Here is a 14,324-nt window from a genome sequence, read left to right on the forward strand (position 1 = left end):
TAACAACAACAGTAGTGATGATAATAAAGTTTTTTAAATCCTACAGAGCAAATTAAGAGTCTTGATAGCCAGTCCCCCACGTTAACCAGGAAAATAAGACCTCAGAACCTGGAAGGGACTGGATTTTAGTCGTGCTGCCGGAGATCTCTCTGTACTGCCTCTGAGTAGTAAAGCAGATCTGCCTACACACATAATATCAAAGTAAAAATCTTTGCAAGTTTGAACTATTCCTTCCCATTACTTCCAGCCCATACATCCCCAGCACAATTCACAGGAGGAGCAGTGCTGCTCTAGTTTGGCATAACCATCTGCAACTTGTGCTCTGAAATCCGTTGCAGCCCTGACTACTTCCTCTGAGCTCCTAGACAGCCTCCCACAAGTGGGCAATGCCAGAGCCGTTCACACCCACCTGTTTAGGATGGCAGGACAAATGCTAAAAGGCAATTTAAGGTACAGAGATGAGCAAGATTAATCAAGTAACAAAGTGAATGCCATAGGCTGAAATCTGCTAGTTTCACAAATAAATACTTCACATTTGTAGCCCAAACTCAAGCTTGTGTACTGGTCCCCTAGAAAAGCAAACAGATACAACAACTACTTTTAAAAACGTAGGCAGCCAACAGCTGCAGCTTAACTATTTCTAACACATCTTCCCCAGCTGCAGGGGTTGGACCAGGCTGTGCTTGCTATGCTCTTCAAAGTCTGTGCCCTGGCAGTATTTCCCAACAGGCTGCTGGGCCATTTCCCCCGGCACCTTGCACTAACGCCGTCAAGAACATTAATTCGGAAGACGATTGAGATTGCCATCACTCCAGTTAAGCTAGGTGCATTAAAAAATACATGGGGCCAAAGAGCATGACTCCAAAGCTAAAAAAAACCCAAATAAACCCCAAACTGAAGATGTGTTTCATCAAATATGCAGAGATTCATTAGCTACATCAGGCTACAAATATCAGATGGTAAAGGGTTACAGCTACGTGAGGGAAGGACAGCACAACTCAGCTCCTATCGATGACCTGTGCTACGTATTAGGTGGACCGGCTGTTGTATAGCCCACAGTCCTGCTCAACATCCTATTCTCCCAGTAGCATTTTGCTCGTCTTAAGTCTGTTTACTCATATCCATCTGTGTCTGCTAGGTGGTGCTGTGGGATGGCTTTTCTAAGGCAGAAAAGGCAACTTGCCTTTTTTTTTCCCTGTCAGATTTTTTTTCTTCTTCTACATGAGAACAGCTGCAGTGTTTTCTGCATTTTGGTCATACAAGATGTGACCTGTCTGGTCTCCTTTCTTGTTCTTTACTTGCTGCAGGCATGTGGTGGCCACCTCTGATGATGCTGCTTCTCCAGAGAAGTCAGAGAAAATGTGTGTGTGTCAGCCTTCATCTGCATACATCCATACCCATGCAGGAAAGCAGGAACCTCAGAAGGAGGCATGAGGTATTAAAATCTACTCTAAAGATTTCAAAATTTTCATTTCCCTTTAGTTCTAAAGATAGAGAACATTTAAGCAAACTATTTTTATTGACAAAGCGGGATTTAAAATTAAAGCAGATGCACAAATTAATAGCATGGTTTTAAAGGGTAAGTTTAAAATGTCCTGAAGCTCCAACAAGTGATGTATCTTCTTTTTTCCCTCTCAAACTACAACTCAAGTCCACAAGGAAAGGCAACCTACCGCAAAAACTTTAGAAGGCAACTGTCTGAAAGGGGAGGTACTGGGAAGAGTGCTTTTTTAGGCTTCATTTTTGTCCAGGAGCTAAAGAATAACTGAAATGGCAAAACGCTATCAGTGCTTTAACATCCATAGTATTGTAACTGGTGCAGACTGGGATTGAACTATTCAAACCTGTGAAAACATATTGTGCTAATAACCTGTACATAAAGGCAGTCTGGTGATGTCCATCTGTTCCACATAACTTTGTGTCAGTTTAGCCAAAGATGACGAATAATCCCAACCCACCCTTTTGAGCAAAAGGGAAGAAGAAGAAAACAATCATCCAGATGAGTAATCGCAGTATTACTACATCAGGTGATGACGTCAGGAAAATCCTCTGCTCCGTTTTCAGATCCTCTGCCATGGCCCAACGCTGTGGGACACCCTCTGAACACTTTCTGTTTCTATACAAAACTCACCCTAGTACATGGCAAGGCAAGGCTCTCGGACATACATATTGCAGTTTCTAATATTTTCTGTCCGATGCTCTGCTCTGAATGTAGATCTTCCACTGTCAGAAACTGAACACGGGCATTCGCCTTGGGTGCCCACATCAGAACAGGGATGACAAGGAAACAAGAAGAGACATCATGCAGGCCAGGGATGAAAGTTGAGGTATATCATGATTCCAAGCAAGTTTGGCACAAATCTCACTGTCAAATCCACAGCTAGTACAGACGTCTGTCTGAGCAATCACCAGGCAATGCAGATCTGGAAGCAAATCTATCTTCAGGTGGTCTGTCATGTCTTTCCCCCTACAGCCACACAGAATCCTTACTATAGTGGGCTCTATAGTTCCCCTGTACGTGGAAGAGTGGCATAAAAGACATCAAATATGAGAGCGTGCACATGGGGAAGCTAGACCACAATGAGGAGGACAAAAAGAAGCAGCGACCTGAGCATAGAGGACTGCAAACCATGAAGAGTGGTAGTGACACACTGAAGAGAAAAACACAAAGAAGTGGAATTCTGTTCCCTCTATTTAAGGGAAAACAAGGTGAATGGAAACTCAGCCCATATGGGATTAACAATTTTGAGGCAATTCCACAGATTTATACCTGCAGTGGTCTCTTGTCCCATTTTACTCTTTCCATTTATATTTTGCAAGAAAGGCTGTCATATGCAAAGCTTGACTGGGGAAGCTTTCAAATTGCAAGTTAGTAAAGAGTTGCATTTCCCTCCAAAATCATAACAATAAGCTGCTTAGAGAACCACACAGTGAAATTTTAAGAGCAGTGGAGAAAAAATGGCTTCTGAAGAGGTTGCTTTTCTTTTTCTTAATTAACTAGAGAAGGAAGCAGCTACATGCTGCGGGAAACAAAAAAGACAAAGCATACATTTGCTGTATTTCTGCATTTTTTGATAAGAAGAAATTAAAAAAAAAATCAGATTCTATAAAATAATTCCAATCTATAAAAATTCCACACTGGCTGAGGTATTAATAGTATTTTTTATATTGAACACCACAGTCTTTTTTTTCATTAACATGGTCTTCAAAAAGGAAAATAGTAGAAAGATAGAGGGGGGCAAACCAGGAAGCATCTGAACTCCTCGTTTGATTGCTGTGATCAAAGAGGATCAGAATATGGAAAGAGAGCACACAGCACGTCCAGATGAGACTCATTTCAATGTAGCATGGCAGCCAGCTAAGGAACCTGCTGGTACACTGGAAATTATTCTGAAAAGACTTTATATGGTATAAACCACTACTAGAGTACTGTGGAGAAAAAAAAAAAGAAGAAAGAAAACACATCAGAGAACCTTTCCTTTGATCTTGATCTTATGAAAAGTAATTGAAGCCCACACATTTTACCAGACATCTTCCTTTCTAAGGACTAGTCCTGTAACTGAAGAGACCATATGAGGTAACCACGATAGGGCAATAACCTGCTGAGATAACTTCAGGGACCTGAGCTGGTTGCAACCCAACAGGTTCCTTGGGGTGAGTCATATACGTTTTGGTGGTTTTAATTTTTGATACAGCATATTTTTTACTGTTATCCAAGTACCTTTAGCTAGTAGCTGTTGCTTTAAAGAACGACTATAGCTAAATAAAGGAATGACAAGCATTTTTGAGAGATGCCAGAAGGAAAGATATGGTAACAATTAGTATTAGGTTCAACTTTCACCTATGTATCTGTCTTCAACACGTATAATGTCTCCCTCCACTCCCTCATGTTCTTCCCCCAGGGCTCTAAAATACAAACACCAATTTTCCAGATGAGGGACTGGGGCACAAAGGGATTTGGAGACTGGTTCAAGAATGTGCCTGGAAGCTGGATTCAGCCTGGGTCTCCCAATGTATGGACTCCCTCCCTAGATGGGTCATTCTTCCAGGCTAAGCTACAAGCAAAACACTGGTGTATTAACTGCTGTGTTGGCTGCCTTGGATCTGGTTTACATGACGCTGTGAAAAATGTTGGATACCACCTTCTTTCCCGCAGGCAGAATTCTGCTATTGTACTATACAGATCGCAACCAGGACAGAGACTAATTTAAGAAGAAAATGAAGACAAATTTAAGAAGAAAAATAAAGGCAGTGCTTATTGACTAATCCAGTTGCTGTGTCAATGAGTTTCCAAAAAGATAGGACATTCAGAAAAAAAACTGAGAGAGAAGATTAAGCAGCACAGCTCTGCAGAAAAAGATGGATCCTATATGCCTCAGAGTAGACACAGAGTACACAGTGGATTCAATTCATACTTTTAGAGGAGAACGAGATCCTTGCACAGCCAAAAATTTAAACAGACTTTGTGTGGAATTTCTGGTGTTGTTTCCTCACAAACTGCACTTGCATTTCTGCAAAATCCTTTAAAAAGGATTCACACCAACAGTGCAGTTCTCAAAAATCTTTAATAACAATTCAATAATCATCAAAATAGAAGTGAGAGGAAAAAGCAACTTGGTACAAAGTCTGAGTCTCCAAATGTTTACTATAGACAATGAGAAAAATGAAGCCATTAACTAAAGCATCCTACCCATATCCTATAAATTAATTAACCTATGCTTGTCACAGAATGAATATCACAGGGTATTTTGATAAATATGTAAGGTAAGCCCAAAACTCTGTTAAGATAAGGAAAGACTACCTACATTCTTCAAATACAAGGAAGTAAGTCAAAATTAACCATAATGCCTTTTAACAGTCATAAAAAGCCAGAACATTAATACACACCGAAGATGCAAAAAGGTTGGCCAGCTCCTTTCTTCCTGGACTTTCTGCTGGCAGAACAACTAAAAGCTCTATCTAAAAGTCAGGACAATTAATTAAGCCTCAGGAGATGTGGGTGCCGGGTTTGTTTCTTAGACTGGTCTCACTACGCAGGGGAAGAAGAACAATATATCAATTTGGCGGTAAGTACAGGTAAGGTACCAGTACTCAGTGCTTTCTGGAAACATACCGATTCACTATGGTGCATTTTCTTTTTTTTCATACTGGTCTATCTCATGTACCACAAATGGCACAGACACGGCCCCCACTCCCCATGATTCAGGGCATTGTTGCATAAAAGTACATTGGCTGATCGCACCTGGAGGGACCTGCCCAGTGCCTTGCTGAAATGGGGATACAAGGACAGAGTACAAAGGATATCTGCTACTGACATGAGCCTACAACTTTGATTTTTGATACCCATGTATTGATAAGAATAAACATATAAGCCAGAATCTTTCATCCAATAAACTGGCACAATAGCTAGTTTTACATACAGCCATATTTGATAACACACGTGGTCATATCAGACTGAAAATTACCTCCAAAGTCTTCTTCCAATGTCAGAAGCTGTCCAGTTTGGCAGCACAAGGTATTAGTGTTGGAGAAGAGGGCTTGGGGAAGCAAGGAAGGATTGCCAAGGGGCTTATCACCAGGATGCCTACACTTAAGGCCACACGTAGGTGCCTGCACAAAGAGGCACGCACTTAGACAATTTGAATCCTAGTTCTGTGACAGTGGTAAAAACAACGCAGCTGGACTGACAAAAGGGAAATGATAATAAAAAAACATGGGGAAATTCAGAGGAAGTACTTCATTTTGAAGCATTACCTGAACTTTCTCCATACACTTATTTCACAAAAGTGTAAAACACTGTATCACTACACCTCTGCGAAAGGACGAGCTAACAAATTTGAGTTTGGTGGCATTTCAACAACTGACTATGCACCAGAATAGCTTTCCCTCGTATCACATAAGAGCAGAGACCAGAAAACAGGTAACCCCGCAAAGGCAACCCTACAGACTGAAGCATTATGCATCCGAGTTCACAAAACAGCGCTTCCAGAAAAGGTTCAGACATAACTGTTTATTTTAATTTTAAAACGAGGTATATTCCCTTAAACTGCACCTTACTAAACTCTTAACTTAGGACTAATGATATTTCTACCCTGCAATATGATTACTTAGCTACCCCAAAAAGGTTTGGCATAATGACAACAATGTGTTTTATATTGGCCAAGTTGATTACTGTTTTTGGATATGCATAAAAATCTCAGGTGTGTACTATACGCTTGGATTACAACCAGCTGCTTTTCATCCTTGGAGCCACTCTTTCATATTTCTTCACTCTTTTCTGACAACTTACAATTGAAAATTTTTCTTGTTCAGGCAATTGATTTTATAGTCAGAGACCTTTCACACTGTTGGCTTCAAGCATGCTGGAAAGACAAGTAGGCTCCATTTTCTTTAGTCTCATCCCTTAATAACTTTCCGCTTGCACCTTCCCCTTTCACAGGAATGCTGGACTTAATGCTTGTTAGAAAACACTACTAGCTAATAGAAAATTCTGATAGCTAGGGCCTGAGGCACAATACTTTGCTCACAAATGTGAATGGCAACAGATCTGTGACACTGAACTATATTAGTGAGAGAGACCAAGGTAATTCTAAAAGCTAGCACTGATTTTTAGGTTGTTTTTCAGTTTTTTCTCCTACCTAATTCTAGTATAACCCCTGTTTTTTCTTTCTTCATGCCTTTCCTTTGCAACAAGAAATTTGTACATCTACATAGATGCATGGTATTTGCCGGAAACGTTTGGGCATATTTCACTCATCGCAAACAGGACATTTTCTCATACAGATTCGAACAGATGAGACAGTTGGGCCTGAACATTTGCCACGTTGTTGGCAGTTAATCATTACATTTCCCCATTCTCCACTTCAAACAAATTGAAATCAGATCTCTGATATGATATGGGGGAACTGTGTGTTTTCTAGTATCGCCTTAATCTACAAGAGTTCATTTTGAACACAGAAAAAAGGGCATTTATCCCTTCAAAATACTCAGAAGTGAATGCAACAGATGGAGATACAGGAATAACTATTGCTGCAGGAGTCTGCAAACTCTCACATTTGATGGAACAGCTTTGAAACCCATCTACATATACAGCTGCTAAAGAAGAGCAGCGCCCATTGCAGCCTGTCTCCTGAGCTGGACAGACCAAAGCGAGTGCATAATGTAGTCTGCACTGGCTGGCGGATCCTATTCCAAGTTTATTGCAACATCCTGATCCTTATCTTCAAAGCACTAATTAAATACAATTCAAAATAAACTCCGTTCGTGCAACAGTGCTGTTACAGATTCTGAGTGAGAGATGGGGGGAAGCTCTCTGCTGACCTGGGTGAGTATTGGCTCAAGCCCTTGAGAGGCAGGAAGTAGGAAAGTTAAGTTCCTATAAACCCAGGATTTTGTTTCTCCCTCACACAACCATTTTCATAACAATAGTTTAGCGGGCAAATGCATAGCTGATTGAATTTAAGAACCAGCTGCTAAGCTGACATGAATGTTCATGGTTTCACTGAACTCAAAGCAGTTGTACCTGCTCACCACAGCTCAAGGTCTCGAGTGCAGGCAGCCCATGGATGAGACTGCGCTGATTTTAGGGCTCGAGGGGAGATCTCAGCTTTGTTCTGAACCCTTCCAGGAAGAAAAGGAGCCTGAAAGCCTGTAAGATTGACACCTGACATTTCTACCTGGGCTAAACCTGAAAACAGAACAAACCCACAGGCTTATCAGAGCTGTGGCTGGAGGGAAGAGAGATGATGATATCTATGTAGCTTGTGCATTAGCTGTATGAGGAGTCTCATTTGTCAGAGGCTGCAGAAGAGTTCGTTAACCACCGAGGCAGCAGTTTGGGAAGAGGACAACGTGAAATTAATCAAAGTAGGTCCTTGAGCTGTGCAATTTCTCTTGGATGCTTAACTCCTTTAGCGGGCCAGCTGTTCTAGATCACCTTCCAAACATATTAAGAATAAAGTGCAACCTCCTACTCACAAAGATTAGGTGTATTCCTACATACATTCCTTTTCATAGAATCATAGAATGGTTAGAGTTGGAAGGGACCTTAAAGATCATCGAGTTCCAACCCCCCTGCCATGGGCAGGGACACCTCCACTAGCCCAGGTTGCTCAAAGCCCCATCCAGCCTGGCCTTGAACACTTCCAGGGGATGGTAATTCATCATCCAGGCGATGGTAATTCAGGATAGACCATCTGTGCACGCGGCGATTTTCAAAATATATCAGTGGAAAAATGAATGAGATGCAAATACATCATATTCCCAAGACCATATACCACCCAGTTTTGGTGGTGATTTAATTCAACATGCTTTGAGCTTTAGTACTAGTAACACTACTATTTTAGTCTTATTCACATCTGTTAAGCCCCTTACAAACGTAACTTCCTCCATAAATACAAGCCATTTTTCAGTATGTATTTGTAGACCCACTTAGACATCCATTTGCCCAAGATTTGGCGAGAAATTTTCTGAGGAAAAGAAAAGCACAAATTCAAGTTATATGGTATTCTCTGCTCTGCTTATGACTTCAGTTGAGCACAGGCATAAACGACTTGTGAAATGGAGACTGATTTAATCAAGTTCTTAAACTGAGTATTTGCCTCTACATACCTAAATGATTCGCTTGTAAAAACAATTTTAGTGCTTTTTGTGATTAAGAACATTTTTTCTCTCAAAATTCTGCCCAAATGACTTACCAAGTGTGTGCACATTTTAACAGGTCACCGGGACCGTGCAGGAAAAGCAGCTCTACTGGACTTTCCTTTTGAAATCAACAAATTCACCCACTACAACTACATTCCGTTCAAATGTTGTGGGTTTTTTCCTTTTGCTTTGAGACAGTTTTTTTCTTCTTTTGGATTGAATTAGATTTAAAACATTCCAAAAGTCCCTACTTTAATACCAAAGGAAGCAAAAGATTCACACAAGGCACAGAGAACAACTTGCTAGTTAAAGTTCGTATTCAACCTTGCAATCTAGGACCCAGGCAGAAGCAAAGTAGGAAAAACAAAATTAAAACAAGATGTGAGATAGGAATCTTTAATCAAACTTCTTGTATCAGCCTGGGCCCAAGATTCCACCCTGTCTTCTGAGGTTACCCAGCACCACTTTGAAAATGGATTACTTTCCACGGAAAACAATGCCAAAAAGGGGCTTTAGCTCCCCTGGGGGAAATTAGAACAGCCTGGATCATAAAATGGGAAAAAATAATGATTATCAGTAGCAGACAGAAACGGGAGGAAAGAAAAGGTGAAACCAGACTCAGGTTTTGGACCACGTAATGCCTTAGACGTTCCTCTGAAGACTGAGCTGGGGTGGGTTTGTGATGCAAAGGAACCTTTGCTTCTCTAGTGGATGATTTAAAAACCTGGGGTTTTTCCAAGATGTTTGGGTCAGAAATATACTTTCTGTAAACACTTGAGAGCTAGTCCTGGAGAGGGTAAGGCACTGATGCAGTATTGTACACTTTCTATTACCAGGTCAGAGGGAATACCAACACATACGAAAGATAATACATACATTACCTCATACATGCTAACAGATGAAAAATACATTGTAGGGACTTAATACGGCTTAGTGCATATATGTCTTTAACCTGGTGTCCCTTGTTCCGGGTAACAGAAATTTTCCAACTGTCATTGCCATCGCCATCAAACCCAGACTCTACCTGCAGGTGATCCACCACAAAGCTCCACAGGGCTCTGGGTGACAGCTGCCAGCATGAACAAATGCCTCAGGTCCCTTTACAACCAGGCTAAACATAACTTGCAATACATTGCAAAAACTTAATTCCAACTTCAGCAGCCGCAAGGTACAGCTGGCAGAAACACCGAGAAAGTGGTGAAATATCATTTCGCAGATGCTGTGAGGCTGAATCAAGGTTTGTGTTACGGTATATGGTCAGTTAAGGCAACATCCCTGATAGATTAGCTTGCGCGCTTTAAAAAAACATAAAAATTAAGGAGTAATTCTGACAGCACTGTTAACTGACATGCACTGACTACTAGCTTTGGCTTTTAAAAAGTAAGCCATCTTGCATGCTACCAATGAACGCTAAAAGAAAACTTCCTTGACATAGATATTTCCTATTTACGTAACTTCTAGCTTATATAAGATGGTCAGAGCCTTGGCCCTGCTATGGCCCTGTTTTGTACTCGTACAGCTGTACACTGCTGACCTCAGTTATGCATTAAAGTTCCCTGGAAGCCAACAGTATGTAACCATACACCTATAATTAAGTACATACTTGAATGCTTTGTTAAACAGGGAAAGACTGATGAATTGCTGCCTATATAACTAATGATGAAATAGTAGTATTGTAGATTTAAACTGGGATTACGCTGAAAATGTTTTATGCCAGGGATCTATTAGCCATTGATGACTGGAAAGCTGTCTACAGCCAGCCTGTGACAGGCCACTGGCACACACTGGCATGGTCACAGACAGTTGGATGTATCTTGCAAAGGACTAGCAGTGCTCCTAAGGGCTTGGGATCTGCTGATAATGCTTTCTCATTAAATGACATGGCAGAGGAAGGGTACTGCTAATTTCTAATTTCCAGTCTAACACCTATATAATACCAATCTGAAACAGGAGCCTCTTTCTGTCCACTAGCAAATGTGTCATCTAAGATTAACTTTCTTTCCACTTTTCAGTTCCTCAGCCTGAGCCTGACACCACTGGTGCCTCTTACTCAGTGTAAGGGCAGCAGCACTAGCGCAGCCACTCTGCTGGAATTTTAATCACCTCCCCAGTAACTTTTGTTCAGAACAAATTTAGACCACAGAGCTAAAATTATCAGCGTTTGCTGATAATCCTTCTACCGAAGCAGCTATTGATGCTGTAACTGCAGCAGAACTAGCAATAGTAGGGAACATAATGACAACAATCTAGATAGGCTTTCAGTAAATTGCTTATAGTCCTTCTTTCTCACTATTTTCAAATTTTATTTCCTTTTCCTGCCCCCTTCCCGTATATTCCTGTACAGAATTATTGCTGGGTGCCTAAAGTGAACTTGGAGCTGGGTGCCAAAATTAAAGCTGTTGCAGTGCTGAGTGTGACCGATCCTAAGGTTCTTTGCTGAACGCGTGTGCTGCAGGGGACAAGCACATGCAACAATACGCTACTCCAAGTGTATGGTCAGAGCTTTTGAGAGGGCAAGAAACTACGTGTCACAGCTGTGGTGGCTGAATGACTGTATTCTTCCTGCATGCTATTAGAGGGATTTATCCTAAGACTTAATTGGCAATTTTATTACTCTTTTTTTGTTTAGCAGTGTTAACATATTCTTCGCTGCCTTTGCTGCGGAGAAGGCACCAGCATAGCAGGACTGCAAATTAGACTGTAGGTGCATTGCAAATTCCAGGGGTTCATTTTTCACAGAAAGTCAAAACCACCTTAAAGTGCATAGAGCAGCTGTCCCACCACACTCTGAGAGTAAGCCTGCCATACCTTTGGCTAACTTCTGGCACACAGACAGGGACTTAGATCTCTTCCAAGACAGTCAGAGAATAATGAAAAAGCAACTTTGATGCTACCTGAAACCAAACTATTCAAAGCACATTGCCTGCATTCCTTAGCTGCAGGCACCAAGCCAGGACATGGAGATAATCATTTGGGCTGGTGATGGGGGAGGGAGAAAGGAGCTTAAGGACTAGAGAGCTGAAATACTTTGGTCAAGAAAATCTAGACAGAATTTAATCTGCAAGTTAGCAATACAATTGTGTTTCTCCCCTACCCCACTCCCATTAGGTGCATTAGAGAATTAAAATAATCATGGACGTGGTAATATTTTTTCCTCTCTTGCTTGTCTCTTTTATCTGTTGTACAGAAAATGAGGATCCATATGAAGCAGACCATTTCTTTCTCATCTGGCATCAGTTTTTCCAACTGTAGCTAACATTCCCCATTTCAAGAGGGCAAACTGCCCAGCAGAGTGCCCAGCCAACAATGAAACATTTTACATGGAAGATAAGTTTCTCATTTTCTCTCAATCATGAACCCCGACCCACAAGCCTAGGATTTGATAACCATAATTATCTTACTTCTACCTAACTGTCAATATACATATGTCAACCCAAGATAAAACAGTTCTTTGACTTGATAATCTGCTGCAGCAGCGAGGTTTGCGCATTGTTGCGAAAAATCACTAGTGGTCAAAAAAGACCCTTGGGACACAGAACTCTTTTTTCTCCTTGTGTTACAAAAGCTACGAGGGGGGAGCAGCAGCATCTCTATCCCTGCAGTGTCCAGTAGCAACTTTCTGCAACTTAGGCACACGAAGAAAAGTTCCTGGAAATTTCTTAGTAATTCTAACTACGGATTCAATTCCACCAATTATGGCAACTTTTGAGTTCTTAACAATAGCTAACATACCTGGCTCCAGTTATTGTGTCATACAGATCTGTCCCAAGCAGGTCTACATGGCAAGGGCGCCAGCAATCCCTGTGGGCCTTAATGAACTTCCTGAAGTTGGAGAGCCAACAGACTGGTGAATGGTGCATTTGTGCCTTTACCTACAAAAGATATCCTTAAAAGTGGGTTCTGCACTCCACTCTAGGAGACCAGCCCAGGCTATATATATACTCTGGCCTCCAGCTTTTGCCTCCTTGTATGTAGGGACCAACAAAGAATCTTCTGAAGGCAGGTACCAGACTTCATCTTCTCAGGTTCTTCGGGCACTAGAAGGAAGTCACTCTGAATTGTCCTTCCCCAGTGCTCAGCAAAGTTGAGCAGTGCAGAATGGTGAAACCGTAGAAAATGATTTGCATTTGTAGAACGGAAAGGCGGAACAAACCACCCCAAAAAATGGTTCCAAAGAATGTCTTGAGAATTACAACTGCAAGACTAAAATATCCTCTGCGTGGTCAGCTGCAATGGCAGCAGAGACAGTAATGAGGACATCTTTAGTACCTTTGCTTTTAAAAGCAGAGTATGTGGCAACAGCACAAACCAGTAGAAAAAACAGTCGAAAAGAAATAACAGCTCAGCGTACCCTGGTTTCCATGCAGAGTGTTGTGTACTCATTGAGAACCTAACACGCAGTCCGTTCATACCCTAAATGCACACGTAATACAAATAAAATGAATTTACAAAAGAACACCAAAAGTGTAAAATGAGAATTTTGGAGAGTGTCTTACCTTTGACCCAATAAGCGTGTACAGCCATTGGATGGTTTCATTATGATTTATTACGCCATTCATGCCATCAACATAGAGCATAATCTGGCCCAGAGCTATTGTAAAGAAAAGAGATAAAATATAATCAGACTTGGTGAATATTTTTTATAATCCTAAGCATTGCTGGCAATTTTCTAGAAGCAGGGTTTTCCAGAGACGTGGGGAGCTCAACTAACAAAACATATAATGGGCAAGACTATGCTGGATGAAATTCTGGGCAACTGCAGTAACTTTACTGACTTCATCTGGATGATATAAGCGTGAATTTCATCCAGGGACAGTACAGGCACTTGTTCCTTCCTAGAAGATGCCATATTTTATTGCCCCAAACAGTATTCTAGATACTGCTTACTGTCGTAACAGTTCCATCATCTACAGTGCTTTGCATCTTGTGAGCCAAGCCTTTTACCATTTACTTCAGCATCGTATAATGTTTGGAATTAGTATATATTCACCATTGCACAGTGCTCTTTTGCAAATGAGTTTTCGATTTTAGTGAGAAAATACAACAAAGTACATTTAACAAAGAAGCATCTTTATTCATTTATTCTAAAGCATTTACAACAGCATTTCAAAACACGCTAATAAAATACTCATAATGGTAATTCCATAGTTTGCAATCCTGATAATATAAGACTTTACAGAGACAACAGCTATTAAATCTTTTCTGACTGATTAGGACGGACATTTTTCGTAAGGATTATGAAAAGTGGATTAGCAAAATTCATCTATCATGTTCAAAAGTTTCCACTGTTAGATCTTCTGCTTTATAGGAGGAGATCAAAGCACAGTGGGATGAAAAAGACATCACTGATGTAACACCTTTCAGCACAGCCTGTTGGCATAACAACTCAATTACCTAACGCACAACCTGACAAGCCCCTAGTACGCCACTTTATGGGGGAATAAAAGGCAAAAAACCGACAGGGTGAGAAAAATTACGACATTATTAATCTTCCAAACACATGCCGAACGTTTGCTAAGTTTTGCACAGGTTGTGCACAGTGCAGCAGTGTTTTCCTTGAGGGCAGATTTTCAAAGACATGAATGTTAGGCAAGCACTTAAGGACCCCTCTAGCTAAGCAGTTAACTTTCTTTTTTACACCAAGTCTCCTCCTTTTTCCTTTGCTCTTGCCGGTCTACTTA

General features: G+C 41.0%; 1 protein-coding gene across 3 annotated transcripts in view; it reads right to left on the reverse strand.

Annotated features, from left to right (window-relative positions):
• Positions 1–14,324, reverse strand: part of FHOD3 (formin homology 2 domain containing 3) — a 398,400-nt gene that overhangs the window by 148,982 nt on the left and 235,094 nt on the right. For all 3 annotated transcript variants that reach the window (XM_074146889.1, XM_074146891.1, XM_074146890.1), the window contains exon 6: positions 13,140–13,234. In XM_074146889.1, coding sequence (XP_074002990.1) covers positions 13,140–13,234 — 95 coding nt within the window. The remainder of the gene's footprint in view (positions 1–13,139; positions 13,235–14,324) is intronic.

This window comes from Numenius arquata, chromosome 4 (assembly GCF_964106895.1).
Source record: "Numenius arquata chromosome 4, bNumArq3.hap1.1, whole genome shotgun sequence".
Taxonomy (NCBI): domain Eukaryota; kingdom Metazoa; phylum Chordata; class Aves; order Charadriiformes; family Scolopacidae; genus Numenius; species Numenius arquata.